Here is a 17,846-nt window from a genome sequence, read left to right on the forward strand (position 1 = left end):
TAGGAATGTAGTGAAGTAAAAGTAGTGAAATATAAATAGTAAAGTACAGGTACCACAAACTACTTAAGTAGTACTTTACACCACTGGCCAAAAAGCCTGGTTCCACCCTCTTCAAAAATATCACTCACACTGGACCAAACGTATCTTTATCATAACCATGTCCTTAAACCAAATTCTCGACTCCTTCTGAAAATATTACATTTCTCCAAGTCGAAATCTCATTTAGCCTCCTCGAGAGACATGCTAAACCCAGTAGTCCCTCCACTTCAAACATTAGTTCAACACTCTACGGCTCCAGTGCTGTTGTCACTAGTTACCCCAGCCACAAAGACAGATTTGGCCTTATCGTAAAAATGTATGATGTAAAAAAAAATGCGCACTTAATTTAAGGTTTGGCATACGATTAGCAGTGTGGTTAAGGTTAGGTTTAAAATCAATTTTTAAGACGATTAATTCTAGAAATAGGTAGGGTTTAAGCCTTTGTGGCTGTGGTAACTAGTTACGACCCTGTGCTGTGGGAAGTAACGGCCTGATATTTGATTGATGGAAAAATTCTGCCAATGGTTGCAGCAATAGGCGGCTGTGATTTTGTCAGAGGGAATTTATTGGTCAGGAGTAAAACGTCCTGCACCCAGAGCCATCGTGTATTTACTACTGCAGACAGATTACAAACTAAAGCATATGTTACAGCTGTGCAAACCCAGGATTTACAACTACAAACCATTTTGGCACAAATTAGACGTTATATTTGTCAACTCCGAGCTCCCAGATTCGGCATGGGCAAATCGTTTTTATTCTCAGAAGATTCACAATTCGAAGTTTACTAAATTAGTTGAATTGCTTGCAAATGTGAAATTACATTTTTCACACAACATGATACAAGGTTGCGAAATTAAATTACACATTTGCGAATTATGATACAAACTTGCAAAATGAACTAACACATTTGTTTATTGTATTTGCAACTACGAATCTCAATGTGCGACCACGAAATTCAACGTAGAAATGTGCGTACTTTAGTATCCAATGTCCCAAACCTTTCCCTTCAGGACAATTTCGTTTAAACTGGGCGTGCGCGCCGTGCTGTCAGCCCATGCGCGTACCCGCGGTCCGGAGGCGGTAGTGATACCTCACTGCAACTGATTTATTGAAATAAAGGAGAAAACAAGATAGATGTCCTATCACCCAGCAGGGTCTAAGCAAAAACAAAACATTTGATCGCAGAACAAGGACTATGAGACAGATCATACATAGAAGGGTGAGTTGATCTTGTTTTGCCATAAAACGAAGCGGTAATGATTACGATGTGGCTGCAGTTTTATTTTTTTTTGCGCCTCCCGTCTGTCTCAAAATGGCGAAGAGGCTGTTACAGCAACATAAGGTCGGGAAATTGATTATTGTAACTAGATAATGTCATGATCTTGCTCTGATACATTTCTTATGTTGCCTCACAGTGCTTGTTTTGCCCATGGCATTTGCATCGAGTTTGTTTACATGGGACGTTAGCTTGATGGATTTTAAACATTGCTATTTAGCGTTAGCAATTAACCACGGTTCAATGTAATGGTCGGAAGGTGGAATGATTTATTAAAATAGCATAACTATAACGTGAGCTAGTTATGTTGACGACAATGTCATGTTTGACGAGGACTTTGGTAATAAAATGCTAACGAACCGCTTAGTTTTCTGGCTGAGCTAACCAGCTGCATTACGTTAGCCAACCCGTTAGGTGGCTAGTTAGTTAGCTGGAAGGGCGTGTTAATTGGTCGTTGCTGCAACCTTGTCCCAGGTTGCTAGCTGGATAGTTAACGTTAGCTGTTAAAATTCATTCAATGCTAACTATATCATATACTGGTAAACTGGCTAAACCACATTTTAGTCTCACCTTTGCAGTAATGCAAATGTTTAATCTTGCTAAGGAGTTGCCGATTTATGTAACGTTAACCATTAACGTTAGCTGCCTAGCTAGCCTTTTGGAAAGTTAGCTAGTCAGCAAACTGTTAATTACAGAAGGTTACCTAACTATCTAACTTGTTTGCTGTTTACGTTAACTAAATTAGTAACATCACATACTTTCTTGCTTTGGCGGTTGTTCATCAAAAATAACGTTACACAGAACGTGGTCCTCTGGTAGGCTGGCGGATACCTTCCAGAGGAAGAGCGGTCTGTCTCCCTCCAGCAGGTGGCCTTTTTGTCGGTGTTTCGCCCACCAAGCGAGGAGTTTTGGTATGGAGGTCAACGAGTGTCAAATTTGGCCAACAACAAAAAATGTGACTTATTTGCTATGTGATTTTTATTTGCTCAAATAGACATTTCGTAATGTTTAAGTTTATTTAAAAAAATAAAATATTTCACCTTTATTTAACACAGTGTCCAAAGAAGGGCCAGAAGTATACAGAATGGTGTTGTCTGCGTAGAGGTGGATCAGAGTTGTTAGGACTGTACTGATATAAATAGGACGCGACATCGCGTCAACTTTGAGAAAAAAACACTATCAGAGTTGTCTCGAGATTCAAGGAATGAGGCTTGATTTGATTTATTAGGATCCCAATTAGCTGACGCCAAAGGCGACAGCTAGTCTTGACAAAGAGATTACAGACAGGACTTTACAATTTACATACATTTTAAAAACATGTAGTGTGTGTGTGCATCTATCAGTTACACATGTCAGTACATACACACAAGTATCACATGGGGAGGTGTTGCTTTATTTGTTTTTTGAAACCAGGTTTGCTGTTCACTTGTGCTATATAAGATGGGAGTTCCATGCACTCATGGCTCTGTATAATACTGTACATTTCCTTGAATTTGTTCTGGGACTGTGAAAAGACCCCTGGTGGCATGTCTGGTGGGGTAAGTGTGTGTGTGTGTCAGTGCTATGTGTAAGTTGACTATTCAATCAATTTTGGAATTTCCAACACATTAATGTTTCTTATAAAAACAAGAAGTGACGCAAGACATGCAGTTCTGTTTTGGGCCAGCTGCAGCTGAACTAGGTCTTTCTTTGCAGCACTTGCCCATATGACTGGACAATAAGATGAGCTAAAACTAGAGCCTGCAGGACTTGTTTTTTGTATTGTGGTGTCAAAAAAGCAGAGCATCTCTATTACGGACAGACCTCTCCCCATCTTTACAACCATTGAATCTATATGTTCTGACCATGACAGTTATACAATCTGTCTAATGTCATATCTAGGTTGTTCCTAATTTGCGGTGTGTTGCTTAGGGCACTATCCCAAGTTGGTAACTACATAAGTCTACAGCTGCAAGTCACCAGCTTCGGGCAGTTTTCAGGGATGACCTTTTGACCTCGGAGTAAATGTTCAACTTTACTAAGGCTGTTATTTTGTTCAGACCCTTAAAACCTGTTAGGGATAGGGGGCAGTATTTACACGGCCGGATAAAAAAACGTACCCGATTTAATCTGGTTATTACTACTGCCCAGAAACTAAAATATGCATTTAATTATTGGCTTTGGAATGGAAACACCCTAAAGTTTCTAAAACTGTTTGAATGGTGTCTGTGAGTATAACAGAACTCATTTGGCAGGCCAAAACCTGAGAAGATTCCTTACAGGAAGCGCCCTCTCTGACCATTCCTTGGCCTTCTTGACTCTCTTTATTGAAACTGAGGATCTTTGCTGTAACGTGACACTTGAGGTCAAGCGTATTGCCTGCCTTGTGAGTAGGGGGGAAGGTGAGAGGGTGAGGTCAAAAGAGGAGAGGAGTGGAAAGAAGGAGGCAGAGAGGAATGAGTCAAAGGTAGACGTGGGGAGGTTAAAGTCACCCAGAACTGTGAGAGGTGAGCCATCCTCAGGAAAGGAACTTATCAAGACGTCAAGCTCATTGATGAACTCTCCAAGGGAACCTGGAGGGCGATAAATGATAAGGATGTTAAGCTTGAAAGGGCTGGTAACTGTGACAGCATGGAATTCAAATGAGGAGATAGACAGATGGGTCAGGGGAGAAAGAGAGAATGTCCACTTGGGAGAGATGAGGATTCCAGTGCCACCACCCCGCTGGCCAGATGCTCTCGGGGTATGCGAGAACACTTGGGCAGACGAGGAGAGAGCAGTAGGAGTAGCAGTGTTATCTGTGGTAATCCATGTTTCCGTCAGTGCCAAGAAGTCGAGGTGCTGGAGGGTAGCATAGGCTGAGATGAACTCTGCCTTGTTGGCCGCAGACCGGCAGTTCCAGAGGCTGCCGGAGACCTGGAACTCCACGTGGGTCGTGCGCGCTGGGACCACCAGGTTAGAGTGGCAGCGGCCACGCGGTGTGAAGCGTTTGTGTGGCCTGTGCAGAGGGGAGAGAACAGGGATAGACAGACACATAGTTGACAGGCTACAGAAGAGGCTACGCTAATGCAAAGGAGATTGGAATGACAAGTGGACTACACTTCTCAAATGTTCAGAAAGTTAAGCTTACGTTGCAAAAATTGTATTGACTAAAATGACGAAGATGATACAGTACAGCTGGCTGGTGAAGTAGGCTAGCTAGCAGTGGCTGCGTTGTTGACTTTGTTTGAACGTGTAGCTGGCTAGGTAACCTCGATAGTTTCAGTACTACACATTATCATGATACAAAAGCAACTATGTAGCTAGCTAACATAGCACTAATCAAGACGTTCCTTTGTAATGTATTTAGTTTCTACAATGCTGCTCGTCGGTAATAGTTGGCTAGGTTTGGAAAAATGGCGTCGCGGGGGACGAAAATAGCTGGCTAGCTAACCTCGATAATTACTCTAAACTACACAATTATCAAACTATGACAAAGACAACTAACACTGCACCAGTCAAATCGTTCCGTTGTAATGTATTAGTTTCTACAGTGCTGCTAGTCAGTAAAGGTTGGCTAGCTAGCAGTGGGTTTGATGATGACTAGAAACTAGAATATGCATATAATTAGTGGCTTTGGATAGAAAACACCCTAAAGTTTCTAAAACTGTTTGAATGGTGTCTGTGAGTATAACAGAACTCATATGGCAGGCAAAAACCTGAGAAGATTCCAAACAAGAAGTACCCTCTCTGACCATTCCTTGGGCTTCTTGGCTCTGTTTAAAGAAAATTTAGGATCTTTGCTGTAACGTGACACTTCCTACGGCTCCCATAGGCTCTCAGAACCCGGGAAAAAGCTGAATGATGTAATTCCAGCCGCTGGCTGAAACTTTAGCGCGTTTGGATGGTGGTCGATCAGAGGGCCATCAGACTGAGGCTCGTGCACGAGGGGATCCCATGCTTTTACTTTCTCTCTCTTTGAACGTAAACACGCTTTCCCGGTCGGAATATTATCGCTTTTTTATGAGAAAAATGGCATAAAAATTGATTTTAAACAGCGGTTGACATGCTTCGAAGTACAGTAATGGAATATTTTGAATATTTGTCACGAAACACGCCGTGCGCTTCACCCTTCTTTACCCTTCGGATAGTGTCTTGAACGCACGAACAAAACGCCGCTATTTGGATATAACTATGGATTATTTTGAACCAAACCAACATTTGTTATTGAAGTAGAAGTCCTGGGAGTGCATTCTGACGAAGAACAGCAAAGGTAATCCAATTTTTCTTATAGTAAATCTGAGTTTGGTGAGGGTCAAACTTGGTGGGTGTCAAAATAGCTAGCCTGTGATGGCGAGCTATCTACTCAGAATATTGCAAAATGTGCTTTCACCGAAAAGCTATTTTAAAATCGGACACCGCGATTGCATAAAGGAGTTCTGTATCTATAATTCTTAAAATAATTTATGTTTTTTTGTGAACGTTTATCGTGAGTAATTCAGTAAATTCACCGGAAGTGTTCGGTGGGAATGCTAGTCAGATGACAATCCTAGGACATTATGTTATACAATACATGCATGTTTTGTTCAATCAAGTTCATATTTATATCAAAAACCAGCTTTTTACATTAGCATGTGACGTTCAGAACTAGCATACCCACCGCAAACTTCCGGTGAATTTACTAAATTACTCACGATAAACGTTATTACCTTTGCTGTTCTTCATCAGAATGTACTCCCAGGACTTCTACTTCAATAACAAATGTTGGTTTGGTTCAAAATAATCCATAGTTATGTTCAAATATCCTCTTTTTTTGTTCGTGCGTTCAAGACACTATCCGAAGGGTAAATAAGGGTGACGCGCCCGAAGTGTTTCGTGACAAAACATTTCTAAATATTCCATTACCGTACTTCGAAGCATGTCAACCGCTGTTTAAAATCAATTTTTATGCCATTTTTCTCGTAAAAAAAGCGATAATATTCCGACCGGGAAACCGTGTTTTAGTTCAAAGACAGAGAAAATAAAAACATGGGGTCGCCTCGTGCACGCGCCTCAGTCTCATTGTCCTCTGATAGACCACTTACCAAAGGCGCTAATGTTTTTCAGGGAGGGGCTGCAATGATATCATTCAGCTTTTTCCCGCCTTCTGAGAGCCTATGGGAGCCGTAGGAAGTGTCACGTTACAGCAATGGTCCTCAGTTTTCAATAAAGAGAGTCAAGAAGCCCAAGAAATTGTCAGACAGGCCACTTCCTTTAAGGAATCTTCTCAGGTTTTTGCCTGCCATATGAGTTCTGTTATACTCACAGACACCATTCAAACAGTTTTAGAAACTTTAGGGTGTTTTCTATCCAAAGCCAATAATTATATGCATATTGTAGTTTCTGGGCAGTAGTAATAACCAGATTAAATTGGGTAAGTTTTTTTTTTTATCCGGCCGTGTAAATACTGCCCCCTGTCCCTAACAGGTTAAAATCAATTTTTATGCGATTTTTCCTGTAAAATAGCGATAATATTCCGACCGGGAAACCCTGTTTTCGTTCAAAGACGAAAAAATAAAAACATGGGGTCGGCTCGTGCACGAGCGCCCCAGTGTCATTGTTCTCTGATTGACCACTATCCAAATGCGCTACTGTTTTTCAGCCATGGCCTGCAAAGTCACCATTCAACGTTCTGGCGCCTTCTGAGAGCCTATGGGAGCGTTAGAAAATGTCACGTTACAGCAGAGATCCCCTGTTTTGGATAGAGATGATCAAGAAGGCCAAGAAATAGTCAGAGGGCGCTTCCTGTTTGGAATCTTCTCAGGTTTTGGCTTGCCAAATGAGTTCTGTTATACTCAGACACCATTCAAACAGTTTTAGCAACTTTGGAGTGTTTTCTATCCAAAGCTAATAATTATATGCATATTCTAGTTTCTGGGCAGGAGTAATAATCAGATTAAATTGGGTACGTTTTTTATCCGGCCGTGAAAATACTGCCCCCTATCCATAAAAAGTTAAGCAGTCCTCCTGGACCGTTTCCAGGTATGGCCGTTTAGATTTGCGCTTAGTGGACATATTCCCTACAAAGTGGAGTGGTTGTTCGCAACGATGTGAGATGCCATTTCTGTTCAAGGTGAAAGTAGATCGACTTTTCAGATTGTGAATGGGCTTGGCTTTAATGGAGCTTTTGACCTTTTTTCTTCGCAACCTTTGTATCATGGTCTATAGACAAAGCCTGTGGGCTTATTTCTTGATCAAGCGGGCCCTGGATAGCGTATTGAATGAGAGCGGGAGAAATTTGATTTTAACTTCCTTACTAAGGGTGTTATTTCCTGCGGACCTGGTGTCCTGCAATTCCCCGTCTAATCCTTGTGACTTATCTTTTACCCTTTTCTCAAATTCTTCTCGCTTTAGTTCTTCACGTAGTTGAACTTCTGGAGAACATTGGTTTACGTTTTAATCGTACTTTAACCCTTTGTTACCCTTGTACTCTGACACTTTGTGTGGGTTGGGTGCAGGAACGTCGCGAACAGGTCGATTGTAGCAGCAGTCGTTTCGATGGTGACGTGCTTTACAGTTATTTGGACTGCGGTGGTTATTGGAATCGTGGTATTAACCGTTGTCATGCGTCATCTCTTAACGCTCCAATACCTGATAATGCACCCTCTAACTGGAGTGAGTGCTCCTGGTCAAACTTCAAAACCGAGTGGTCAGGGCTCTTAGCGTTGCAAGCTTTTGATGCTTCAAAAGCTGTGCTTGCAAGCTCTGAGTTGTAAGATGGGCCCTGCAGCCCACGTTAACTTGCCTAAGTAGGTAATGAAGGTGGGATACATGTTCAACAAACATTTTGTTTGAATGGTAACAGCGCTTCCATTCCTGTTTTGGTGAGTAGGCCAAAGTAAGCTGAACGAAGTCTATGATGGTAAGCTTGTGGGTGTTCCTTCCGAGCTTGTTTGACAGTGTTAGCCAGTGAGCTATCATGTTTGCGAGTCACAGAACCACTGAATTCTAATTTCAAGGCTATGGCAAGTTTAGGGTAGTCGTTTAGCACGTGTTGCTGTTGTAGACGAATGAACAGCTTCACGTGTCTATTCGACGTTCACTTCAACAGGTAAACCCTGTCAGAACCCGTAGCGTTCGGGAAGTCATCCATTGAGTCCTCTGTCAGCTAGGAACGCTTCAGTATTGTTTGGCTAACCTGGAACGGGGTTAGCCAAACAATACTGAGGATGATTCCGATATATCGATATCATCCGATATATTGGATGATTCCGATATGTTCACTGATATATCACGCATCCCTAATTATTACTACAAGTTAGTAGAGGTCGACCGGTTTCTGGTTTTTTTGAACGCCAATACTGATACCGATTTATTGAAGGACCAAAAAAAAAAACGATACCGATAAATCGGCCCTTTAAAAAATATTTTTTTATTTGAAATAATGACAATTACAACAATACTGAATGAACACTTATTTTACCTTTAATATAATACATCAATAAAATCAATTTAGTCTCAAATAAATAATGAAACGCGTTCAATTTGGTTTAAATAATGCTTTTTGCATTATTTAAACCAAATTGAACGCGTTTCATTATTTATTTGAGACTAAATTGATGTTGGAGAAGAAAGTAAAAGTGCAATATGCGCCATGTAAAAAGCTAATGTTTAAGTTCCTTGCTCAGAACATGAGAACATATGAAAGCTGGTGGTTCCTTTCAACATGAGTCTTCAATATTCCCAGGTAAGAATTTTTAGGTTGTAGTTATTATAGGACTATTTCTCTATACGATTTGTATTTATTATACCTTTGACTATTGGAAGTTCTTATAGGCACTTTAGTATTGCCAGTGTAACACTATAGCTTCTGTCCCTCTCCTCGCTCCTACCTGGGCTCGAACCAGGAACACATTGACAACAGCCACCCTCGAAGCAGCGTTACCCATGTAGAGCAAGGGGAACAACTACTCCAAGTCTCAGAGCGAGTGACGTTTGAAACGCTTTTGGCGCGCACCCCGCTAACTAGCTAGCCATTTCACATTGGTTACACCAGCCTAATCTCGGGAGGTGATAGGTTTGAAGTCATAAACAGCGGAATGCTTGAAACATTGCGAAGAGCTGCTGGCAAACACACAAAGGTGCTGTTTGAATGAATGCTTACGAGCCTGCTGGTGCCTACTGTCATGACGTTGGCCTCTTTGGGTACAGGAAGGACAGTTGACCCCCTCCCCTTTGTACCATCACCCAACCTACCTTCCCCCTAACCCAGGGTTGTAAAAATTCCAAGAGGAGAATCTACTACCACATGTTTCATAGAGAGACAAAGGAAATTCTTCCAACTCATAGAATTGGAGAACCGGGCGACATGTGTGTTCTGGAGAAGATATGGAAGATTGATGAAGACTTCAGCTACGAACTGGTCCGCTTGGTACAATTTTGTGATACTCAGACGAGACAATATAGCCATATTACCATAAAACTGTTTATATAATAGGCTCAGCGATGAGACTGGCATCATAATGGTTGTATAAAATGTATTAATAAGGATAAAGCTATTTGTAATACATTGAGATGCTATGTACTGATGTTAATGTGATAGAATTGTATTTCTGTAACCAAGTCTAACTCAGTCATAGGCACGCCCCCAGGGACACATACAGGACCAGGTGTCATTTGACAAGCCTGTTCTATGGGCACTATAAAACACCCCCTGATTTACATTTCTACAGACCAGGCCTGCACTCCATGGCCATTAGGTTTTATCATCCAAGTACTCTACTGAAAGTGAACCATACCACGTGGTTAACTTTTAGACTATCGATATCGACAGAATAAGAACAAGTCTTTGATATTAATTATTAGTCTGCTGCTAAGTAAATTATATCATCGAACGCGAAGACCAACGAAACATCCATTCTATGACGACATTAATGAATGCGAGAGAGCGAGAGAGAGAGAGAGAGAGCGAGAGAGAGAGAACTCTCCATCAGAACATAACTCTTCAAAAGGGATCCCGACGACACATGAGCGTAAATATATATTGATTGCAATTGTTCCCGAATGAGTGAGCCTTCAATTGTTAATATTAATGAACTCTGTGTAACTTCTCAGCTGACCGTTTATGACCCATTGTCTAACAGACCAGCCATGCTTGTTAGCCATTAGGGCACATTACTATACCAATCCTTTGTGACGATAATTACTGTTTGTATGTTTTCTGTTAATTACTTAGTGTAGTAAATAAATGATTTTAAGACAATTGATGTATGGATGATTTTAGTAAAGACTGGGTTCGTGCAGATACAGCAATTTACGACGTTTGGAATGAGACTGGACGCGAGGTAAAATACACCATTCAAACCAGAAGATAATCAGCCTATATTATAATATAGGAAAGTTATATTAGGAAAATTCTAACTTTGTAATCTGAATATTTTTCTTGGTGCCCCGATCTCCTAGTTAATTACAATTAAACGATTAATCAGTTTAATCGCGTGATAATAATTACAGGGAGTTAATTGATAAAGCCATCTTCAGTTTAATGGTACCCAAAGACACGACACTACCATCGTTCAGTCAGACTGCTCTATCAAATCATAGACTTAATTAGAACATAACACACAGAAATACGAGCCTTTGGTCATTAAAATGGTAGAATCCGGAAACTATCATTTCGAAAACAAAACATTTATTATTTCAGTGAAATACTGAACCGTTCCGTATTTTATCTAACGGATGGCATCCCTAAGTCTAAATATTGCTGTTACATTGTACAACCTTCAATGTTGTGTCATAATTATGTACAATTCTGGCTAATTAATTACGGCCTTTGTTAGGAATAAATGGACTTCACACAGTTCGCAATGAGCCAGGCGGCCCAAACTGCTGCATATCCTCTCTAGGGTAGGTGGCACCAAATCGTCCCACCTACGTAACAGCCAGTGGAATCCTGTGGCGCGTTATTCAAATACCTTAGAAATGCTATTACTTCAATTTCTCAAACATATGACTATTTTACAGCATTTTAAAGACAAGACTCTCGTTAATCTAACCACACTGTCCGATTTCAAAAAGGCTTTACAACGAAAGCAAAACATTAGATTATGTCAGCAGAGTACCCAGCCAGAAATAATCAGACACCCATTTTTCAAGCTAGCATATGTCACAAAAACCCAGAAGACAGCTAAATGCAGCACTAACCTTTGATCTTCATCAGATGACACACCTAGGACATTATGTTATACAATACATGCATGTGTTGTTCAATCAAGTTCATATTTATATCAAAAACCAGCTTTTTACATTAGCATGTGACGTTCAGAACTAGCATACCCCCCGCAAACTTCCAGGGAATTTACTAACAATTTACTAAATTACTCACGATAAACGTTCACAAAAAGCATAACAATTATTTTAAGAATTACAGATACAGAACTCCTCTATGTCCGATTTTTAAAATAACTTTTTGGTGAAAGCACATTTTGCAATATTCTAAGTAGATAGCCCGGCATCACAGGGCTAGCTATTTAGACACCCAGCAAGTTTAGCCTTCACCAAACTCCGATTTACTATTAGAAAAGTTTGATTACCTTTGGTGTTCTTCGTCAGAATGCACTCCCAGGACTTCTACTTCAATAACAAATGTTGGTTTGGTCCCAAATAATCCATAGTTATGTTCAAACAGTGGCGTTTTGTTCGTGCGTTCAAGACACTATCCGAATGGTAAATAAGGGTTACGAGCACGGCGCATTTAGTGACAAAAAATGTCTAAATATTCCATTACCGTACTTCGAAGCATGTCAACCGCTGTTTAAAATCAATCGTAAAAAAGCGATAATATTCCGACCGGGAGTCGTTAATCCGTTCAAAGACGATAGAATAAAAACATGGTGTCGTCTCGTGCACGAGCATGAGTCCCTTTGTCCGCTGATAGACCACTTGCCAAACGCGCAAATGTGTTTCAGCCTGAGACTGCCTCGATATCATTCAGCTTTTTCCCGGGCTCTGAGAGCCTATGGGAGCCGTAGGAAGTGTCACGTTACAGCAAAGGTCCTCAGTCTTCAATAAACAGAGACAAGAACAACAAGATCTTGTCAGAGAGGGCACTTCCTTTAAGGAATCTTCTCAGGTTTTTGCCTGCCATATGAGTTCTGTTATACTCACAGACACCATTCAAACCGTTTTAGAAACTTTAGGGTGTTTTCTATCCAAAGCCAATAATTATATGCATATTCTAGTTACTGGGTAGGAGTAGTAACCAGATTAAATTGGGTACGTTTTTTATCCGGCCTTGTAAATAATGCCCCCTAGCCCTAACAGGATATACCCTGACTGCTTGCATGGAACGCAAGAGAAGTGACAATTTCCCTAGTTATAAGAAATTCATGTTAGCAGGCAATATTAACTAAATATGCAGGTTTAAAAATATATACTTGTGTATTGATTTTCAAGAAAGGCATTGATGTTTATGATTAGGTACATTGGTGCAACGACAGTGCTTTTTTTGCAAATGCACTTGTTAACTTCTTGGGGCTATTTGGGACGCTAGCGTGCCACCCGTGGTGCACCCTATCAACAGCAGGTGCATTTCAAGAGCGGCAAATTTGAAACCAAATAAATGTCAAAATTCAAATTTCTCAAACATACAACTATCTTACACCCTTTGAAAGATAAACATCTCCTTAATCTAACCACGTTGTCCGATTTCAAAAAGGTTTTACGGCGAAAGCATAAAGTTATGTTAGGAGAGTACATTGACAATAGCTGTGTGTAATGTATTGTCAATTCAAAGACAGGCGTCACCAAAACCATAAAATCAGCTAAAATTATGCACTAACCTTTTACAATCTCCATCAGATGACACTCCTAGGACATTATGTTAGACAATGCATGCATTTTTAGTTCTATCAAGTTCATATTTATATCCAAAAACAGCGTTTTACTATGGCGTTGATGTTCAGGAAATCGTTTCCCTCCAATAACCGGCAGTCAAGTCATCACAACAAAATAATTAATTAATATTAGAAAACATTGGTAAAATATTATATTGTCATTCAAAGAATTATAGATTTACATCTCTTGAACGCAACCGGCTTGCCAGATTTAAAAATAACCTTACTGGGAAATCACACTTTGCAATAATCTGAGCACTGCGCCCAGAAAAATACGCTTTGCGATACAGACTAACCGCCATGTTGGAGAGATCGAAAATACTATGTAAATAATCCATTACCTTTGATTCTCTTCATCAGATGTCACTTCCAAAGAATCCCAGGTCCATAACGAATGTAGTTTTGTTCAAAAAAGCTCATCATTTATGTCCAAAAACCTCCGTGTTGTTAGCACATGATCTAAGCCAGCCGGACTTCACTTCACGAACGGAAAAAATATATTTACGTTCGTTCAAACATGTCAAACGTTGTATCGCATAAATCATTAGTGCCTTTTTTAACCAGAACATGAATAAAATTCAAGGCGGACGATTGGGTTCTCTTTTAAAACGTATTGGAACGAGAGTACCCAACATGAACTCGCACGCCAGGTGTCTAATCGGCCATCACCGTTCCAAGGCTCTTGTTCGGTCAGATCTCAGAGTAGAAGACTCAAAACACTTTGTAAAGGCTGGTGACATCTTGTGGAAGCAATAGGAAGTGCCAAAATATTCATCAGCCCCTTTGTTTTTCAATGGCATAGGCTTAAAGTCAATTCAACACATCAGGTATCCACTTCCTGTCAGAATCTGTCTCAGGGTTTTGCCTGCCAAATTAGTTCTGTTATACTCACAGACACCATTCAAACAGTTTTAGAAACTTTAGGGTGTTTTCTATCCAACCCTGAACAATAATATGCATATTCTAGCTTCTGAGTTGGTGTAGGAGGCCGTTAAAAATGGGCACATATTTTTTCCAAAATTCTCAATGCTGCCCCCTAGCCCGTAGAGGTTAAATCATCACCCGTTTGTCGAAGTAGGCTGTGAATCAATGAGAAATTAACAGGCACCGCATCGATTATATGCAACGCAGGACACGCTAGATAAACTAGTAATATCATCAACCATGTGTAGTTAACTAGTGATTATGATAAGATTGATAGTTTTTTTTATAAGATAAGTTTAATGCTAGCTAGCAACTTACCTTGGCTTCTTGCTGCCCTCACGTAACAGGTAGTCAGCCTGCCACGCAGGCTCCTCGTGGAGTGCAATATAAGGCAGGTGGTTAGAGCGTTGTACTAATAACCGGAAGGTTGCAAAAACGAATCCCCGCGCTGACAAGGTAAAACTCTGTCGTTCTGCCCCTGAACAAGGCAGTTAACCTGTTATGGATAGGGGGCAGTATTTCAGAGCTGAGTTGGCTCTTGCAGGTGTCAGAGCTGGCATAGGCTTGGTGACAATGTCATATGTGAGAGGTCAGGCTAATTCGGTTCACGGCCTATTTATGAGCTGGACAGTCAGTGCTGCCCGGAGCCTTCCTGCCTGCCTGCCTTTTCACCTTTCCCTTGTCCCCTCCTTTCTCCGCAGTCCCCTCTTCTAACATGTCCTGTGAGACTGGTGATTAGCAAGCCAGCCCACGATGGATGTTGGTAGGTAGCCTATACAGTTTGTTTCTCAGAATGAATAACTAGATGGCATAGTTTATTCTGGTGGTTCGGTGTCTCAACATGAGATGACAGACAAACCGTATTCCACCTGTGTCAATCCCTGTGGCCTTTTCTGGTGTGTTGTGGTCTTTACTTAGACCCTGCCTGTCTGTCATTCTTTTTGTGGATCTGTCAGCTGGGAGAATGGACTGTCGTTTCTCTTTGCTTATTTGAGCTGTTCTTGTCATAATATGGGCTTAGCCCTAATTGGTAAAAGACCATATTCTGTATACCACCCCTACCCTGTCACAACATAACTGATTGGCTCAAACAGATTAAGAAGGAAATAAATTCCACAAATTCACTTTTTAATAAGTCACACCTGTTAATTAAAATGCATTCCAGGTGACTACCTGCATGAAGCAGGTTGAGAGAATGCCAAGAGTGTGCAAAGCTGTCATCAAGACAAAGGGTGGCTACTTTGAAGAATCTCCAATATATTTAGATTTAACACTTTCTTGGTTACTGCATGATTCCATGTGGTTATAGTTTTGATGTCTTCACTATTATTCTACAATGTAGAAAATAGTAAAAATAAAGAAAAACCCTTGAATGAGTAGGTGTGTCCAAACTTTTGACTGGTACTGTACATTTATTTACACATCTGGAATTTGCCTTTGTGAGAAAGGTGCTGCCAGCAATAAACCAACAGAATACAGACACAAGTTCACATAGACCTCATACAGAATATACAATATCGGAACATTAAACTTAAAACATAACTCTGGAGCATCAAATTGTTTGGAACATCAAATCGCATTAAAATTGCAGTATCACATCGCAAGAGAATCGTGATACATATCGTATCGGCACCTACTGTAAGTATTGTGATAATATCATATCGTGAGGTCTGGCAATTCCCAGCGATACTCCTCAGTCCTGCACTGTCAGCTGTCTGGACGACTAGTCTCTGGCACACACAAACACTGATCCCACGCATACAAACAGTTCTACAGAAAGGATGGTCCCCCCACTTAAACACTTGTAAGCATGTGTACACACACAGACAGACTCTTTGTGGTCTAGCCAATAAGCAGCTTAAAGCCACTGTCACCCCAGCTACTAGCAGTCTTATGGCTCAGGAAGTACATGCTTTGCTGCAGAACCACAAATGGCTGTGTTGGATTTGTTTTTGTTTATTAGTAGATTAGGCTACCCTATCAATATGCCGTACTATTAGGCTAAATATGTTCCACACCTGTCAGAGGCCAGAATGAGAGAAGTGAGCCTTGCCAGTAGGCAGAATGGCAGATATTGTGTTTGTACCGCATTGATTACTAATCTAATAATTTCGGTCAATAATCGTAAACTAATTTAATCTTTCCTTCTCGCTCTCCCTCCACCTCTTTTGTTTTGCTCTCTCCCCTCATTCTCGCCCTTGTATCCGCCCCTCTGTTTGGAGTACCAGTTGTAGTCTCTGAGGACTGAGCAGCTGACCTGAGGACCCCCCTACACCCTCACCCCTAGTCCAGAGGGCGAGAGCAGCCACTACAGCCACCATGGTGCTGTCACAGAGACAACGAGATGAACTGTGAGTACACACACACAACACTTGTAGATTAGCCCTGCGTTTGTTTTCATAAAAATAGATTGACAGGAGATCTCTTCGCAGTGAGGCCCTACTCTACTGTTCACTATGCAGGGGGGAATGTTTGGTGTGTGTAATCTGTACATGGTTTGTACGGTCATAAATCCTGGATAAGTCATGGAAAATGACTTGTTTTCCAGGCTTGTGTTGGATTTTAAACCTTGAACATTGAGATATTAAAGAAATGATAGATCAGACGCATAGTATATAAAGGAGTGAGATCTGTAGAAAGACAGAGTGGCTGTGGAATGTGCTCGGTGGAAGGGAGGAGATCACAGGATTGCTATAGGTGAAGCAGATGGACATCTGTGGATTAGGTGAAGGAGGGGTTGAAGTCAGGTCAGATCCCCTGAAGGGAGTAATAAGGGTTGAGTATCCTGTTACCCTCTTCCTGTGGAACCATAAGATGGAAGGATTGGAGAGAAGGAGTGTCCAAAGTGGGGAGATATATATATCTACCTGTGATGGTGAGAAATGTTTTGTTGTCTGAATACAGCTGTAACGACCCTCTGGGAAGAATTAAACTTGTTTAAGCTTCTCTAGTGTCCGTGAGTTATTTACTCTGAAAAATAAAAACCTAACACTTGGAATACTTTTAAATTATAAAAATTCAAAAAAGTTTTTGAAAAGGCATGGCAATGAATTTGAATAATTTCTGTTAATGAACAAAAATTATAAACGCAACATGCAACAATTTTACTCAGTTACAGTTCATATACGGAAATCAATCATTTTAAAATTCATTAGGCCCTAATCTATGGATTTCACATGACTGGGCAGGAGCTCAGGCATGGGTGGTCCTGTAGCTCTGCAGACAGGAAACAGCCTGTAGAAACACACTGCTCTCTGATGGCACACTGGGCCAAAGGTTGACCTCATAGACACACACCACATTCTCTCTGAAAGAAAGTGTGCCCAGCCGCACACATACTTGAACACACACTCACTCACACAGGTTACACTGATCCAGCAGCCACTTGAGGAGTGCTGATGTCACCGCCTGAATTTAGAGCTGCTGCTCATAAAACAGTTATACCACATCAGAGAACGGAACTATGCTGCCACTCTGCGCGCGGTTGATCTGCTTCTTCTGAGTGTTGTTTCCATGACCACCAGAAACACTCTGGCTGTGATTAATTCTTCAGCATTGTTTTCCTAGAGGAAACATTTCACTGGACACACACTTTTCTGATACAGTATTCAAGGAGGAATGGTAACTACCTGCAATCAGAACACTGACTGAATGAAACGTGCTCGGTTAAAACTGGATGTGAGATTTTGTTACATACCCAGCATGATTATGAAGATTGAACCTTGGAATATAATGTGCATATTGACAGCTGTGTTTTGTGCTCTCTTTATTCTCTC

General features: G+C 40.9%; 1 protein-coding gene across 3 annotated transcripts in view; it reads left to right on the forward strand.

Moving 5' to 3' along the window:
• Window positions 1-839: 839 nt before the first annotated feature.
• Window positions 840-17,846, forward strand: part of LOC115197240 (lissencephaly-1 homolog B) — a 28,493-nt gene continuing 11,486 nt past the window's right edge. Inside the window, exons 1-3 of one of the 3 annotated variants that reach the window (XM_029758586.1) lie at window positions 840-1,258; window positions 14,772-14,833; window positions 16,299-16,421. In XM_029758586.1, the coding sequence (XP_029614446.1) occupies window positions 16,390-16,421 (32 nt within the window). In that variant the 5' untranslated portion in view covers window positions 840-1,258; window positions 14,772-14,833; window positions 16,299-16,389. Of the gene's footprint in view, window positions 1,259-1,332; window positions 1,382-14,771; window positions 14,834-16,298; window positions 16,422-17,846 lie in introns of those variants that run through there. The other 2 variants (XM_029758584.1, XM_029758587.1) reach the window with 2 other exon arrangements.

This window comes from Salmo trutta, chromosome 7 (assembly GCF_901001165.1).
Source record: "Salmo trutta chromosome 7, fSalTru1.1, whole genome shotgun sequence".
NCBI lineage: Eukaryota > Metazoa > Chordata > Actinopteri > Salmoniformes > Salmonidae > Salmo > Salmo trutta.